At 43.2% G+C, this 17,925-nt stretch overlaps 1 protein-coding gene across 1 annotated transcript in view; it reads left to right on the forward strand.

Moving 5' to 3' along the window:
• Positions 1-17,234, forward strand: part of alpi.1 (alkaline phosphatase, intestinal, tandem duplicate 1) — a 30,193-nt gene extending 12,959 nt beyond the window's left edge. Inside the window, exons 7-11 of the mRNA XM_071342379.1 lie at positions 682-757; positions 1,365-1,499; positions 6,130-6,321; positions 6,524-6,640; positions 9,393-17,234. Of these exons, the coding sequence (XP_071198480.1) occupies positions 682-757; positions 1,365-1,499; positions 6,130-6,321; positions 6,524-6,640; positions 9,393-9,664 (792 nt within the window). The 3' untranslated portion in view covers positions 9,665-17,234. The remainder of the gene's footprint in view (positions 1-681; positions 758-1,364; positions 1,500-6,129; positions 6,322-6,523; positions 6,641-9,392) is intronic.
• Positions 17,235-17,925: the final 691 nt, after the last annotated feature.

Consider the following 17,925-nt stretch of genomic DNA (forward strand, 5'->3'; position numbering starts at 1 on the left):
CATGGTGTGTATAGAGAGTATGGACAGTATATGAATAGAAAAGGTGTGTACAGCAGTAGTTAAATAGGATGAGCCATGACTAGAATACAGTATTATACATATGGAATAGGTAAAACAGTATGCAAACATTATTAGTGACCAGTGTTCCATTATTAGTGACCAGTGTTCCATTATTAGTGACTAGTGTTCCATTTTTTAAATGACCAGTGTTCCATTATTAGTGACCAGTGTTCCATTATTAGTGACTAGTGTTCCATTTTTAAAATGACCAGTGTTCCATTATTAATGACCAGTGTTCCATTATTAAAGTGACTAGTGTTCCATTATTAAAATGACCAGTGTTCCATTATTAGTGACCAGTGTTCCATTATTAAAATGGCCAGTGTTCCATGTCTATGTACATAGGGCAGCAGTCTCTAAGGTGCAGGGTTGAGTACCAGGTGGTAGCAGGCTAGTAACAGTGACTAAGTCCAGGTTGATATCCTGTTCCAGTCTGTTTTCTTCCATTTGTTACCCGCTGAACATGAGCCAGGCGTAATTTACAGCTTAGGCCTGTATTTACTACTTAATTGCCAGTAAAAATTGTTAGGTGCAACTGATGTTGTGTTATCGCTTGACGTCAATGTAAAGCTATGAATCAAACAGTGTCCTCTGTGTCTCTCTATGATGTCTGTGTTTCAGCACAAGAATTCCCAGTATGTTTGGCACAGGAAGCAGTTTGACGAGATTAATGTAAAGACTACCGACCGTCTCCTGGGTAGGTTGGTTTTTATCAACATTCTGTATAAATGGACACACACACACACACACATCAGAGGCGGCTGGTCGGAGGAGCTATAGGAGGATGTAACGTCTGGAATGGAATACATGGAACGGAGTCAAACGTGGTTTCCATGGTTTCCATATGTTTGATACGTTTTCTACCGTTATGTCTTTTTTCTCCATTCCAGCCATTACAATGAGCCCGTCTTCCTATAGCTCCTCTCCCCAGCCTCCTCTATGTCACACACATATGCGCACACCCTACACACAGCCCCACGTACTATCAAACACACTCACAAACACCCACAAACATACATTCCCTTAGCCGCTAGTGTATATGAATGTTTTTTGGTGTTGGTGTTATATATACCATGCCATTCTATTGACTAAGTAATGAATGATAAGACTGTCACTGAAGTTTTGTCTGAGAATTGATGATTTCCTAATATGGATGACGTACACGGGGGGCTTCATTTTTTCTTCACCAGGAAAAACGTACCTCTGTCATTAACCGTTACCCAAAGGTGAACTGCGTTCCCAACATTGTGTTCTCTCTTTTATTACTTTCTTCCTCCCTCTCTCTTTCCTTCTTGTGGCGGCAGGTCTCTTTGAGCCAAAGGACATGCGGTTTGAGGTTTTCCGGAATGCCACACGTGACCCGTCCATCGTCGAGATGACAGAGAAAGCCATTCAGATCCTCAGCAAGAACCCCAAAGGCTACTTCCTCTTTGTAGAAGATGAGTACCTTTATTTAAAACCCAAAGGCTACTTCCTCTTTGTAAAAGATGAGTACCATTTATTTAAAACCCAAAGGCTACTTCCTCTTTGTAGAAGATGAGAACCTTTATTTAAAACCCAAAGGCTACTTCCTCTTTGTAGAAGATGAGTACCTTTATTTAAAACCCAAAGGCTACTTCCTCTTTGTAAAATATTCTTTGTAAAAGATGAGTACCATTTATTTAAAACCCAAAGGCTACTTCCTCTTTGTAAAAGATGAGTACCTTTATTTAAACACATACTGTAGCAGGGGCTACTATTAAATATACAACAAGAACTGCTAAGATGAAACATTTACCCAGGCTGCATCCTGTTTTGCATTTATGATATTGTAATTTTTGACAGCAATTACTGACAGCATGTATTGACAGCTGTGGTTGTATTGACAGCTGTGGTTGCATTGTCAGCTGTGATTGTATTGACAGCAGTGGTTGTATTGAAAGCTGTGGTTGTATTGAAAGCTGTGGTTGTATTGAAAGCTGTGATTGTATTGACAGTTGTGGTTGTATTGACAGCTGTGGTTGTAATGACAGCTGTGGTTGTAATGACAGCTGTGGTCTGCTTCAAGATTGTTTTGATCACGTGGACTGGGATATGGTTTGGGTAGCCTCTGAGAATAACATCGACGAACATACAGATACGGTGACTGAGTTCATCAGGAAGTGTATAGGAGATGTTGTACCCACTGTGACTACTAAAACCTACCCAAACCAGAAACTGTGGATAGATGGCAGCATTCGCGCAAAACTGAAAGCGCAAACCATTTAACCATGGCAAGGTGACTGGGAATATGGCCGAATACAAACAGTGTAGTTATTTCCTCCGTAAGGCAATCAAACAGGCAACAAGTCAGCACAGAGACAAAGTGGAGTCATAATTCAACAGCTCAGACACGAGACGTATGTGGCAGGGTCTACAGACAATCAAAGGGAAAACCAACTACAAAGGGAAAACCAGTCACTTCCCGGACACCGACGTCTTGGTTACGGACAAGCTAAACACCTTCTTCGCCCACTTTGAGGACGACACAGTGCGATGACGCGGCCTGCAACCAAGGACTGTGGGCTCTCCTTCTCCGTGGCCGACGTGAGTAAAACATTTAAGCGTGTTAACTCTTGACATGTAAGACATTTTAAGCGGGTTAATGTTGACATTTACGCGTGTTAACCCCTCACAAGACGGCATCCCTAGCCGTCATCCTCAGAGCATGCACAGACCAGCTGGCTGGACTGTTTACGGACATATTCAATCTCTCCGTATACCAGTCTGTTGTCCCCACTTGCTTCAAGATGTCCACCATTGTTCCTGTACCAAAGCAAGCAAAGGTAACAGAACTAAATGACTATCGCCCCGTAGCACTCACTTCTGTCATCATGCTTTGAGAGTTAAGGATCATATCACCTCTACCTTACCTGACACCCTAGATCATCTTCAATTTGCTTACCGCCCCAATAGATCCACAGACAATGCAATCGCCATCGCACTGCACACTGCCCTATCCCATCTGGACAAGAGGAATACCTATGTAAGAATGCTGTTCATTGACTATAGTTCAGCATTCAACACCATAGTACCCTCCAAGCTCTTCATTAAGCTCGGGGCCCTAGGTCTGAACCCCGCCCTGTGCAACTGGGTCCTGGACTTCCTGACGGGCCGCCCCCCCAGGTGGTAAAGGTAGGAAACAACACCTCCACTTTGATGTCCTCAACACTGGGGCCCCACAAGGGTGCGTGCTCAGCTCCCTCCTGTACTCCCTGTTCACCCATCACTGCGTGGCCACGCACGCCTCCAACTCAATCATCAAGTTTGCTGACGACACAACAGTAGTAGGCCTGATTACCAACAATGACGAGACAGCCTACAGCGAGGAGGTGAGGGCCCTCAGAGTGTGGTCCCAGGAAAATAACCTCTCACTCAACGTCAACAAAACAAAGGAGCTGATCGGGGACTTCAGGAAACAGCAGAAGAAGCACATCCCCCATCCACATCGACAGGATCTCAGTGGAGAAAGTTCCTCGCCGTACAAATCACTCACGATCCGAAATGGTCCACCCCCACAGACAGTTTGGTGAAGAAGGCGCAACAGCACCTCTTCAACCTCAGGACGCTGAATAAATTTGACTTGCCCCCTAAAACCCTCACAAACTTTTACAGATGAACCATCGAGAGCTCCCCTATCACTGCCTGGTATGGCAACTGCACCACCCGCAACCGCAGGCCTCTCCAGCGGGTGGTGCGGTCTGCCCAACGCATCACCGGGGGCAAACTACCTCCCCTCCAGGACACCTACAGCACCCGATGTCACAGGAAGCCCAAAAAGATCATAAAGGACATCAACCACCCGAGCCTGTTCACCCCGCTATCATCCAGAAGGCGAGGTCAGTACAGGTGCATCAAAGATGGGACCGAGAGACTGAAAAACAGCTTCTATGTCAAGGCCATCAGACTGTTAAACAGCCATCACTAGCCGGCTACCACCCGGTTATGTAACCCTGCACCTCAGAGGCTGCTGCCCTATATGCATAGACTTAGAATCACTGGTCACTTTAATAATGTTTAAATAATGTTTACATACTGCTTTACTCATCTCATGTATATACTATGTTCTATTCTACTGTATTTTAGTTAATGCCACTCCAACATTGCTCAATCTAATATATATTTATTTCTTAATTCCATTCTTTTACTTTTAGATTTGTATGTATTGTTGTGAATTGTTTTAGATACTACTGCACTGCTTGATACTACTGGACTGCTTGATACTACTGGACTGCTTGATACTACTGGACTGCTTGATACTACTGGACTGCTTGATACTACTGGACTGTTGGAGCTTGGAAGACAAGCATTTCTCTACACCCGAATTAACATCTGCTAAATATATGTAATGTGACCAATACAATTTGATTTGATTTAATGGCAGCAGTGGTTGTAATGGCAGCTGTGGTTGTGTTGACAGCTGTGGTTGTATTGACAGCTGTGGTTTTATTGACAACTGTGGTTGAATCGGCAGCTGTGGTTATAATGACAGCTGTGGTTGTGTGGTTGTAACGGCAGCTGTGGTTGTATTGACAGCTGTGTTTGCATTGACCACTGTGGTTGTAATGGCAGCTGTGGTTGTAATGGCAGCTGTGGTTGTAATGACAGCTGTGGTTGGAATGGCAGCTGTGGATGTATTGACAGCTGTGGTTGTAATGACAGCTGTGGTTTTGTGTTTGTAGCAGCAGCTGTGGTTGCATTGACAGCTGTAGTTACATTGTCAGCTATGGTTGTATTGACAGCTGTGGTTGCATTGTCAGCTGTGGTTGTATTGGCAGCTGTGGTTGTATTGACAGCTGTGGTTTTATTGAAAGCTGTGGTTGTAATGGCAGCTGTGGTTGTGTTGACAGCTGTGGTTGTGTGGTTGAATTGGCAGCTGTGGTTTTGTGTTTGTAACAGCAGCTGTGGTTGCATTGTCAGCTGTGGTTATAACGGCAGCTATGAATGTAATGATAGCTGTGGTTGCATTGTCAGCTGTGGTTGTATTGGCAGCTTTGGTTGTATTGACAGCTGTGGTTTTATTGACAGCTATGGTTGTATTGACAGCTGTGGTTGCATTGTCAGCTGTGGTTGTAATGGCAGCTGTGGTTGTATTGGCACCTGTGGTTGTATTGACAGCTGTGGTTGTATTGACAGCTGTGGTTGTATTGACAGCTGTGGTTGTAATGACAGCTGTGGTTGTAATGACAGCTGTGGTTGTAATGACAGCTGTAGTTGTGTGTTTGTAACAGCAGCTGTGGTTGTATTGTCAGCTGTGGTTGTAATGATAGCTGTGGTTGTATTGACAGCTGTGGTTGTAATGATAGCTGTGGTTGCATTGTCAGCTGTGGTTGTAATGATAGCTGTGGTTGCATTGTCAGCTGTGGTTGTATTAACAGATGTGGTTGTAGTGGCAGCTGTGGTTGTATTGACAGCTGTGGTTGTATTGACAGCTGTGGTTGTATTGACAGCTGTGGTTGTAATGATAGCTGTGGTTGTATTAACAGATGTGGTTGTAGTGGCAGCTGAATTGTTTTTTGTTAGTTAACAAAGTGAAGTTCTACTTGATTTTGAAACAATATTGTTCAAGATGGGTCAAGTCCTAAATTGCGATAGGCTACTCAAATGTTCACACAATTTTCACAATTAATGATTCATGCAGATGTGTTCATTTTGAGGATCTCAATTTAGGATTCAATGATAAAGGAGTAGAAAGATGTCCATTTTTAGGACACCCTCAGTCTTAAGACCCCCCCCCTTCTTGAGTCAATCATCAACTCTCCTTGAGTCAATCATCAACTCTCCTTGAGTCAATCATCAACACTCCTTGAGTCAATCATCAACTCTCCTTGAGTCAATCATCAACTCTCCTTGAGTCAATCATCAACTCTCTTTGAGTCAATCATCAACTCTCTTTGAGTCAATCATCAACTCTCTTTGAGTCAATCATCAACTCTCTTTGAGTCAATCATCAACTCTCCTTGAGTCAATCATCAACTCTCCTTGAGTCAATCATCAACTCTCCTTGAGTCAATCATCAACTCTGTCTGTGTTGTGTTGTTCTTGTTTTACGAGGGAGAATTGACCACGGACACCATGATGGCATTGCCAAGCTGGCGCTGACTGAGGCTGTGATGTTTGACCGGGCGGTGCAACGAGCCTCCCGGCTCACCAGAGAATCAGACACCCTCACTGTCGTAACCGCAGACCACTCCCACGTCTTCACCTTCGGAGGAAACACCCCCCGTGGAAACCCCATCTTTGGTACGGCCCAAAACAGTCGTAGTCCCATGTGTGTTACAGATAGTACTGTGTATATTTTAGGAGATCCTCAAGGATCGCAAGGATGTCCTACAATGTACACTGTACTGTATGATATACAGTCAAGGGTGCGATGTCATATATTTTTGTGTCCAGCATAGAATGTAATGTTCACCGTCATGTTATGTCAACCATTTTGTGTCAGGTTTGGCACACAAGAAGGCAGATGATAGGATGCCATTCACTAGCATCCTGTATGCCAACGGTCCTGGTTATGTACATGTGAATGGAACGAGAGGAAACATCACATTGGTGGATTACTGTAAGTATACTTCAACTATTAAAGTAATACAGGCGGTAGCTGTTTTGTAAAATGTGTGCGCATGGGAATTGTTTGTGTGTGTGTGTTTGTTTGTGTGTGTACAAGCGTGCATGCATGTACATGTATACTTGCAGACGTGCTCATGATCCTCTTTCGCACATGACTGTGGTATAGTGTAGTGCTTTTCATACTGTTTTGTTCTTAGCCCCTGGCTAGACTGGCGCTGGGCTAGCTTATTCTGTGTTCACACAAGCATATGTTAACACAGGGCTAAGGATTCACACTTGTATTCCAAAGCCCTGGGCTAACGGACAAACACACATGCGAACAACATTCTATCTCTGCCACATGACCAACATTCTTTCTCTGCCAGGGGACCAACATTCTATCCCTGCCACATGACCAACATTCTTTCTCTGCCAGGGGACCAACATTCTATCCCTGCCACATGACCAACATTCTATCTCTGCCAGGGGACCAACATTCTATCCCTGCCACATGACCAACATTATATCTCTGCCAGGGGACCAACATTCTATCCCTGCCACATGACCAACATTCTTTCTCTGCCAGGGGACCAACATTCTATCCCTGCCACATGACCAACATTCTATCTCTGCCAGGGGACCAACATTATATCCCTGCCACATGACCAACATTCTATCTCTGCCAGGGGACCAACATTCTATCCCTGCCACATGACCAACATTCTATCCCTGCCAGGGGACCAACATTCTATCTCTGCCAGGGGACCAACATGCTATCTCTGCCAGGGTACCAACATTCTATCCCTGCCAGGGGACCAACATTCTATCTCTGCCAGGGGACCAACATTCTATCTCTGCCAGGGTACCAACATTCTATCCCTGCCAGGGGACCAACATTCTATCTCTGCCAGGGGACCAACATTCTATCTCTGCCAGGGGACCAACATTCTATCTCTGCCAGGGTACCAACATTCTATCCCTGCCAGGGGACCAACATTATATCCCTGCCAGGGGACCAACATTCTATCTCTGCCAGGGGAACAACATTCTATCCCTGCCAGGGGACCAACATTCTATCCCTGCCAGGGGATCAACATTCTATCCCTGCCAGGGGACCAACCTTCTATCTCTGCCACATGAACAACATTCTATCTCTGCCAAATGACCAACATTCTATCTCTGCCAGGGTACCAACATTCTATCCCTGCCAGGGGACCAACATTCTATCCCTGCCAGGGGACCAACATTCTATTCCTGCCAGGGGACCAACATTCTATCTCTGCCAGGGGACCAACATTCTTTCTCTGCCAGGGGACCAACATTCTTTCTCTGCCAGGGGACCAACATTCTATCCCTGCCAGGGGACCAACATTATATCCCTGCCAGGGGACCAACATTCTATCCCTGCCAGGGGACCAACATTCTATCCCTGCCAGGGGACCAACATTCTATCCCTGCCAGGGGACCAACATTCTATTCCTGCCAGGGGACCAACATTCTATCTTGCCAGGGGACCAACATTCTTTCTCTGCCAGGGGACCAACATTCTTTCTCTGCCAGGGGACCAACATTCTATCCCTGCCAGGGGACCAACATTCTATCTTGCCAGGGGACCAACATTCTTTCTCTGCCAGGGGACCAACATTCTATCCCTGCCAGGGGACCAACATTATATCCCTGCCAGGGGACCAACATTCTTTCTCTGCCAGGGGACCAACATTCTATTCCTGCCAGGGGACCAAAATTATATCTCTGCCAGGGGACCAACATTCTATCCCTGCCAGGGGACCAACATTCTATCCCTGCCAGGGGACCAACATTCTATCTTGCCAGGGGACCAACATTCTTTCTCTGCCAGGGGACCAACATTCTTTCTCTGCCAGGGGACCAACATTATATCCCTGCCAGGGGACCAACATTCTTTCTCTGCCAGGGGACCAACATTCTATTCCTGCCAGGGGACCAAAATTATATCTCTGCCAGGGGACCAACATTCTATCTCTGCCAGGGGACCAACATTCTATCCCTGCCAGGGGACCAACCTTCTATCCCTGCCAAATGACCAACATTCTATCTCTGCCATGAAATTCACAGAGATTGCTGTGAAGGAACGAGACATCAACTGTTCTGATCTAGGCGAAATCATGCAACAATATCATTATCATGGATATATCCAATTAAATGTCAATAGAAAAGCTATGAAAACAGAGGAGTGTTTCCTGCCCGTCCAGCTGTAGCTTTAGTTGGCTACATGAGAAGATGTTAGCCAGCTGGCATAGCAACCATTTTTTGTTAGGCATAGCCAATTATGTTTTTGCATTGATGAAAGTATTTTGTTTTTTGTCCTAGAAGGATGAAATAGTATGGACTTACTTATAAAAAATAAAATGCAGAACACATTAAAGGCATCACCAGCATATGTAAATTAGGTGTCAGTGCAGCTTTTGTGATTGGACAGTCAGCAGTCTAGGCGTGGTTATTGTCCCCGTTTCACACGGGCTATTTTGGCACTGTTTTTCTGGGGCTAACTTCAAAAAGTTGGTGCTAACCCTGCTCGGGAGCAGGGCCAGCTAGCCCTGGGCTAATGTTGGTGCTAGCCCACTTACAATGTTCAAGTGTGAACACTCGCTTAGCCCCGGGCTAAAATCTCCCTTAGCTCAGGCTCTCAGGAGGCTCTTAGCCCAGGTGCAGTGTGAGCGCGCCTTGTATGTGTTTATAAACATGTAGACAAATTGGGCTTTAACCACTACCTCTCTGGTTCTCAGACGATGAAGAGTACATGCAGCAGGCTGCAGTTCCTCTGGACTCTGAGACCCACGGCGGGGAGGACGTGGCCATCTACGCCAAAGGCCCCATGGCGCACCTCTTTCACGGGGTCAAAGAGCAGAACTATATCGCCCACGCCATGGCCTACGCAGCCTGCATCCCACCCTACACGGACTGCCCACCACATCCGCCCGCCTCAACCGGACACACACACACTCTCTCCGGGTTGCTTCTCTGTCTGGCCAGCCTCCTCTGGCTCCTGTTCAGATGACGACACACAATCCGACAATCATGGGTACAGTGTACATATTAGGACAGTTACCGGTCCACGAAAGTTGTGTCAGAGATGGTGGAAACGGGATAGTTCTAGGTTGTCTATTTTGGAGAAGTGTTTGCTATGTCATATTGCACTGCAGCAATTTTTAACCATCCTCATAAGGTTCTAAATGGAACATGTAAGGTGCTATAAAGATCATTTTGTTAAGGTTCTATAAAGAACCGTTAAGAAAGATTCAATATAGCACCAAAACAGGGTTCCGCTATGCTTACAACCCTGTTTGGGACTATAAAGAACCCTTTTTTATGGTTCTTTATAGAACCTTTATGGAGAATGGATCTATAAATAACTTTTCACAATCTGAAAGGTTCTTTGTAGATCCTTTTGAAGAACCATAAAGGGTCTTTTAATCTGGTCAGCCATATTATATTGTTAAAATTCCATCTGTGTTATTATTGTGTTAATTGACAAGTAGAATCAAGCGAGCTACCTCTGGAACAACTGGGGGTCCTTGTGGAGAGAATTGAGAAGTACTGATTGATTTAGTCAACCGTTCTCAATTGACACAAGGTCATACGCGAGTCTTTCACAAGACACCGTCACTGGCCACAGTCATATATAATATGTCATGGAATAACACGACACATTAGATGAACTGAAAGACAGACACCTGAAACCCCACCTCTTTAAGGAATACCTAGGATAGGATAAAGTAATCCTTCTAACCCCCCCCTCCCCCTTAAAAGAGTTAGATGCACTATTGTAAAGTGGCTGTTCCACTGGATATCATAAGGTGAATGCACCAATTTGTAAGTCGCTCTGGATAAGAGCGTCTGCTAAATGACTTAAATGTAAATGTAAATGAACTGGAATTACACTCTTACTCACGGTTGCACGAAAAGAGCTGTGACTAAAACCACGGTCCAAAATATTCACATGAGCCACTAAGAGAGCAAAGAATCATTTTCTGAACTGTAAAGAACCATTTGGTTATTGGAGTCATTATGGTTCCACTTAGAACCATCACAAATCCCAAAAGAACCCCTTGAGGAACCCTCATTATTTAGTGTGTACGCTATTAATGTGGTTTGCAGTGAAACTGTAAAAAAGGAGACCTGGAATATCACCAAGATGTATTTCCTAGTAGAAGTAGGCCTTACTATAAACTCCGAAGAGATGGGGTCTGTATATTTTATTTGCAATCACTAATAGCTGTACTAAGCCAATGAGATGGCTGGTAACTAAAGAAGATGTAGTGGCTGAAGTAGTATGGTCAGGGATCTAAATCGTTACTATGGCAATTTAAAATGGAGCTGACCATAGCTCAAATAAACCTAAATACTAAATATAGAGATGTTTTTATGTTAAATGCACATGTTTAGTATTAGTGGATTAAATACATCTCTTTGCTTAGATGTATTTCCTGAAGTGTTTCCATTCTCCTTTAAGCAGTATGGTCAGGTATCCCAGACACAGGTCAATGCCTTTGAGCAGACCCGCTAGAGGGACAACTTCCGGTGAAACTGGAGGGCGCGCAATTCAAATAAATAATCATACAAATTATGGATATTTAACATTTAGGTACATACAAGTGTCTTATATCGGTTGAAAGCTTACATTCTTGTTAATCTAACTGCACTGTCCGATTTACAGTAGCTATTACAGAGAAAGCATGCCATGCGATTGTTTGAGGACGGCGCCCCACATCAAAATATTTTTCCACCGGCACAGGTTTCATAAATTCACAAATAGCGATTAAATATTCACTTACTTTTTGAAAATCTTCCTCTGATTTGTCATCCAAAGGCTCCCAGTAGGGACGTCACTAGAGATTCATGGATAGGGGGGGGCTAAGCCTCTTTTAGGGGGGTCTGGGCACACTCCCCCAGGATTTGTTTTAAAGCCCCCAAAATCATCATGTATTTTTAGAGTGACGGGTGTAAAATTGATCAAAATAAGGTTATTTTTGGTCAAGTTTGGCTAAAAGTATACCTGTCTCATAGTTTGTGTTAGACACTGATCTGATATGACTTACTTACATTCTATCCAAATAAAGAAATTAAAGTCCACTCTGTCCCCATCCATCCAACACCAACAAAAGGCACAAAAATGGCTGCACTATCTAGCCAAAATACTTTTTGGATGTTATTTTGAGAGAGAGAGCGAGAGAGAGCGAGAGAGAGAGAGAAATGTGAAGACATGCAGGTCATATTATACCATGAGAAAAAAATCTTTATTTAAATTTGTTGCTCAAAATTAACCCAATAATTCAGACACATGGAACCTCTTAAACAGTATCATCCACAATGGTGGGGCAAAACTAAATTCAACTAATGAGCTGAATACGATTTTAAAAACTGAAAAATAATTAGGAATAAAATCTGATAAAGTAAGATTCAAAACAAATATTATAACCTATGTTACAGAACTTCTCCTCCTGCTTCTCTCTTTTGATGCTTATTTTGTGGGTGGACGCATCAAAGTGTACTTCCTATTTTTAAAGGTGGCAAAGCGATCAATAACACTATTGTGGCTTAGTGGCACAAGCACTTCACCCTCAATGGACATGGCTGCAAGACTTGCAAGCCTTTTCTGACCTATTGTCTTACGCAACCAGGAGTGCAGCCGGCGCAGTGCACTAAAGGACCTTTCACAGGAGCAGCTGCTCACAGGAACTGTGAGGGCAACCTGAATGATTTCCTTCCGAGAAGGAAACACATCATCATCCAGGAGGTTATGCACAGCAAGCATATCTTTGGGAGGACATCCAGTCTCTCTTTTCCAGACAAGAAAGTGTCTGGCCACCAACATCTCTTCTGTTTTAACATCAATACCGTAGTGCTTGGCAAACTCAGTTAAGCATGATGTATCTAGGAAGTTTTTTGAGTTGGGGCTGCATGCCTGTATGCCTTTGAGCAGACCTGCATCTACAGTCAAGAATCGCTGGCCAAGCTCACAAACCATCCTGTCCAAGCAGGGGAGCAACATCTCTGTTTTCATTGTTTGGGAACATGACAATTCTGTGCCTAAACCCAAGGAGGTCTCCACCACAAAATCTTCCATTTTCCTTTGTTTGCGCTTTCTTGCTGCATCTGCCTCTGGAATATTGTGAATTTCACAGAGTGCTTTGGGTTCTGTCATAAAGTTCTGCGGCAAATGCATCTGTGCGTTTGCCTATCAGTGTGTCACATACAGCTTGTTTGCCGAAACAAGCTTCTCCCAGGTCTACAGTCTCTTTCTGGAGGAGCTTGTGTTGTCCCTCAGTTATAGAAAGAAGGGACTGAAACTTCAGTAGTAAATACACAGTGGAGAACTTATGAAGTCCCTCAGTTATAGAAAGAAGGGACTGAAACATCAGTAGTAAATACACGGTGGAGAACTGATGAAGCTTTGCTCTCAGACCAACAGCCATGGGGGATCCAATGGCAGATAGACAATCGAAAATAGCAGTTAAAGTGTCCGGGACTGGATTTATGGACCACAGCTGGCATGCCCAGCGAGTGTTTGAGAGCTGTACAAATTCAGCTGATGCTATTCCAAGTTTAGACTGAGCTTCTTTGAACTTGTGGTGGTTAACTAGGGATGTACTGAAAAACGAATACACATTCTCCAAGAAACTGGAAAACTCAGCAGCCTCCGAAATAGCCCTGCAAGTATGACACAACACCAAGTTAAGCTCATGAGCATAGCAATGTACATAAATTGCCTCCGGATGCAGCACTCTGAAATGTGCTGCACAGCTCCTTTGGATCCTCTCATGACAGCTGCACCATCATAGGTCTGTGCAACCCACTTCAGGCCTGCTACCCCTCTCATTTGGAGCTGCTGTTGCAACTCATTTGCTATCGATTGGGGATCAAATGACTTGATTTCTGCTAGTGCTAATAAACGCTCTTTAACTGTCCCCTCTGTCACATACCTAACACACAGAGCCAACTGTTCAGACTGCCCATCCCTGGCCTCATCTGCCGTAATGGCATACATTCCAGATTCTGACATCTCAGAGACCATGGTGTCCATAATCTCTTGAGCACAGCATTCGATCATGTCATTCTGAGATTCTGGAGAGACATACGTCGCATTTGATGGAGTATTGTACCTTTGCAGGAAAGGTTCAAACTCCTTCAAAAGCTCCATACATTCAAGAAAGTTCCCTCTATTTGTGCTTTCACTAGATTCATCATTGGCACAGAAAGAGAGTCCCTGTCTTCCTAACATTGATGTGACCGCAACAATTCTCCTCAGATACTCCCTTCTCTCTGCAATATCACTAGCATGGGCAGATGTTAAAATCTGAGCAATGTTCCCATGAGTGCTAGTTGCCTGGTAGCTTTGCCATGCCACAACACTGTCTCTGTGTGTTTGTGCCATTTCATGTTTACCGAAGATAAACAAAGCTTTTTTTTCACATTTTTGCAGCCATTACTGAAAAAAAGAATCTAATTGAATGTTTTTGCCAAAAACTCAACATGGAAAGCAGAAAGCTGCGTTTTTGTGGACAGAGTACTCTACCCAATTGTATTTCTCAAACCAGCATTGCTGGAATGCCCTTTTCTGTGTACCAAAACCAAAGCTATTCAGCTTCACTTGTCTGAGCCCAGTGTCTTTGTCCCCTAAATCGCTCTCATTTCTGGAAGGAGTTGCTGCAGCGGCTTGATTACTTTCTCTCTCTGGATCGGTTTGTTGTCCCTCTCTCTCTGGATCTGTTTGTTGTCCCTCTCTCTCTGCATCTGTTTGTTGTCCCTCTCTCTCTGGATCTGTTTCTCGTCCCTCTTTCTCCGGGAATACTTGCTCTCTCTGGATCTGTTTCTTGTCCCTCTTTCTCCAGGAATACTTGCTCTCTCTGGATCTGTTTCTCGTCCCTCTTTCTCCGGGAATACTTGCTCTCTCTGGATCTGTTTCTCGTCCCTCTTTCTCCGGGAATACTTGCTCTCTCTGGATCTGTTTCTCGTCCCTCTTTCTCCGGGAATACTTGCTCTCTCTGGATCTGTTTCTCGTCCCTCTTTCTCCGGGAATACTTGCTCTCTCTGGATCTGTTTCTCGTCCCTCTTTCTCCGGGAATACTTGCTCTCTCTGGATCTGTTTCTCGTCCCTCTTTCTCCGGGAATACTTGCTCTCTCTCACTTATACAGCTCGCATGTTTATCTCTGCCTTGCATAGAAGCCTCTCTTTCTGCATGACCATTTAAGAATTCATGAACATCATTTATTTATGCCTAACAAAAGTAAGATACATGCTGTACAAATTTAACTGAAAGCTTAAACATCTACTTGCTTTTTTCATCACTAACCTTCATCAGACATGCTCCCTCAGCCCTGTCAGCCTCCAGCTTCTTTCCCTCATTCTTGTCTGCTGTGTTTTGACATGTATTGTTATTCAACTCATATAGACAATAACTCAAGGCTTAATAGGTGATTAATCAGTTTAAGTTTTAATTTGTTTGTTTGAACTGGTAAAATCTTCATTTCTCACCGGATTGGCCTTCGGCAGAGCTGCTGGCACTGCCTCTCTTGAAGAATTTTGTTAGCTAGCCAACAGTAGAAAAACTGAGGATAATACAATGACATTGTGATCAACACTGTCACCTTTTCTACACATGACCTACTGATAATTGTTTTACAATGGCCTACTGAATGAAAGCAATTGAGTATGAAAAGATATGTGCAAGATGTTACGTCATCTGTCTCATTTATAGCCTGGCACAGATAGCAAGACTACATTAAATACAACGTTAACTAGATATCATCTGTGTCATTTATAGCCTGGCACAGATAGCAAGACTACATTAAATACAACGTTAACTAGATATCCTCTGTGTCATTTATAGCCTGGCACAGATAGCAAGACTACATTAAATACAATGTTAACTAGATATCATCTGTCTCATTTATAGCCTGGCACAGGTAGCAAAACTACATGAAATACAACGTTAACTAGATATCATTGCCACATAACTTATGTCGAGTTTAAAAGACACCATTACCGTTAGCTAGCTCGCAACGTCTGTTACACTGTAACTTACAGGCAGCCTCACATAAACACATATTCGTTAACAAAGCTTTGATTATGACCAAAGTCTATAGTAGTGAATACTCTCTCTCTCTCTGTTCCAACTTCCCACAAATTCACATCGTAGCCTATCTGCTTGAATCCGTCCTGTCAGAGCCTTTTCCTGTCAGTTTACTGTTAGCTAGCAGTCTCAAGCCACAGTAGTAGCTAAAGTTAACCAAAATGTTAGATACAAGTAGACCTAACTGTCACTAGAGTGTGCAGCAGTCTCTGCAGCAGCAGCCTCCCCCAGGTCCTAGTGCCGTCCGGTAAGCAGTTTAAGATGCGATGGAACGGTTGATGAAAAAAAAGAAGAAATGACAGAGAAAATATATTGACTGATATATTGATTCATTTAGGGGGGGGGCTAACAACATCCCCGGGTCCCAGCTTTAACATGCAGTGTCGTTTTATTAGATAAAATCCTTTTTTATATCCCAAAAAGTCTGTTTGGTTGGCGCCATTGATTTTAGTAATCCACTTGTTCAACTTGCAAAGAAAGGAATCCGAAAATCTACCCCTAAACTTTGTTTCAACAAGTCAAAATATGTTTCTATTCATTCCTCAGATACCCTAAAATGTAATCAAACTATAATATTTCTTACGGAAAGAAGTATGTTAATAGGAAACAGGTGTGTCTTGTCTTCTTGGTCGCCCGCAAACACGGATTTCCAAGACCGTGTCCCTGTACTAAATCTGTTATTTCTTACTCGTTTTTCAAGTTACAAGCCTGAAACCTTGAACATAGACTACTGACACCAAGTGGAAGCCATAGGAGTTGCATCTTGGGAGCTTGAATTGAGTATGCCCTTATACGGGCCATTGGAAGAGCATGGTCTCTCAAAAAAACTAAATTTCCAGTTGGTTTTTCTTTGGAGTTTCTCCTATCATATCTTTTGTGTTATACTCGCCTACATTATTGTAACATTTATACAAACTTCAAAGTGTTTTTTTTCAATGGTACCAATTATATGCATATCCTGGCTTCTAGGCCTGACTAACAGGCAGTTTACTTTGGGCACGTCATTCAGACAGGAAGTGGAGAAAAAAGGAGCCTTATGAAGTTAAGCCTAGTCCGTACTAAAAAACATGTTCAATATGCTTCTTATTATGTGTCTGGGGAATGGAAAATACAGCTCATTCTAATTTCATCAGTCTTTACCCTGTTATTGCTTAGATCCCTTGGCTTGGCCAATGGTCAAAGGAAGTCAACGGTTGTTCTGTTGTTGTTCTGAGAACATTTAGGATGAAATGCTCCCACTGAACTGTGTTATGGACACAGTTTAGAAGTAAGCAGGAAGTTAACTGCCATTTAGCAAAAGTTTAAATGGTGTATTTTGACCTTTTTGTTACCAGATCAATTGTCTTCCTCAGATTGTACCTCATATTAGCATTATAATCTTGTTTTTGTTGTTGATTTTGAAAATGAATGTTTTTTGTATGAAGACCTTGTATTTTTATACATTTGTAGAAATTTCTTTTGAATATCTCCAAAAATAAAAACTCAATTTGTTGATTTGCTCTCCTTCCTCCTTGAATCCAACTCACCATACAATGGAAGGGTCAGTTATACTACTGTACCAAGGTACGTACGATATATACGAAACCTTAAAAAATACTGTCTGAAATTAACTTTAATGAAATATTCTCACATTGCAGCCATTTTGTTTCACTCAGCCATGGCTGATATATTTGGCCAATTTCCACAACTTATTTCCTTCTGTGTTTCATTAACCTCTTTTCCTTAAGTTTTCATGTACCTGCGTGAGTTTAATGTGTTTCCGTTCCATTTGACACTCTATGAATAGTTTTGCCACACAAACTGTTGCGATGTAATGACAGACTTGCCCAATCTGGTTTTCACCGATGCGCTGTAGACAACAGTTTACTAATGAAGTGGACACAGGACAGGATAGGTTATATGATCAGATGATTAACTTACACTTTCGGGGCGGCAGGTAGCTCTAGTGGTTAGAACGTTGGACCAGTAACTGAAAGGATGCTGGATTGAATCCCCGAGTTGACAAGGTAAAAAATCTGTTGTTCTGCTCCTGAACAAGGTAGTTGTTCAGGGTAAGAACTGCTCCCAGGTAGGCTGTTATTGTAAATAAGAATTTGTGACTTGCCTAGTTAAATTTTAAAAATTAAGAGTAAGATCATTTTATTTGTAAATTGGCAGCTAAGCACACTGGAGTAGCACACTCCCC

Source organism: Salvelinus alpinus, chromosome 15, assembly GCF_045679555.1.
Source record: "Salvelinus alpinus chromosome 15, SLU_Salpinus.1, whole genome shotgun sequence".
In the NCBI taxonomy this organism is placed as follows: Eukaryota; Metazoa; Chordata; class Actinopteri; order Salmoniformes; family Salmonidae; genus Salvelinus; species Salvelinus alpinus.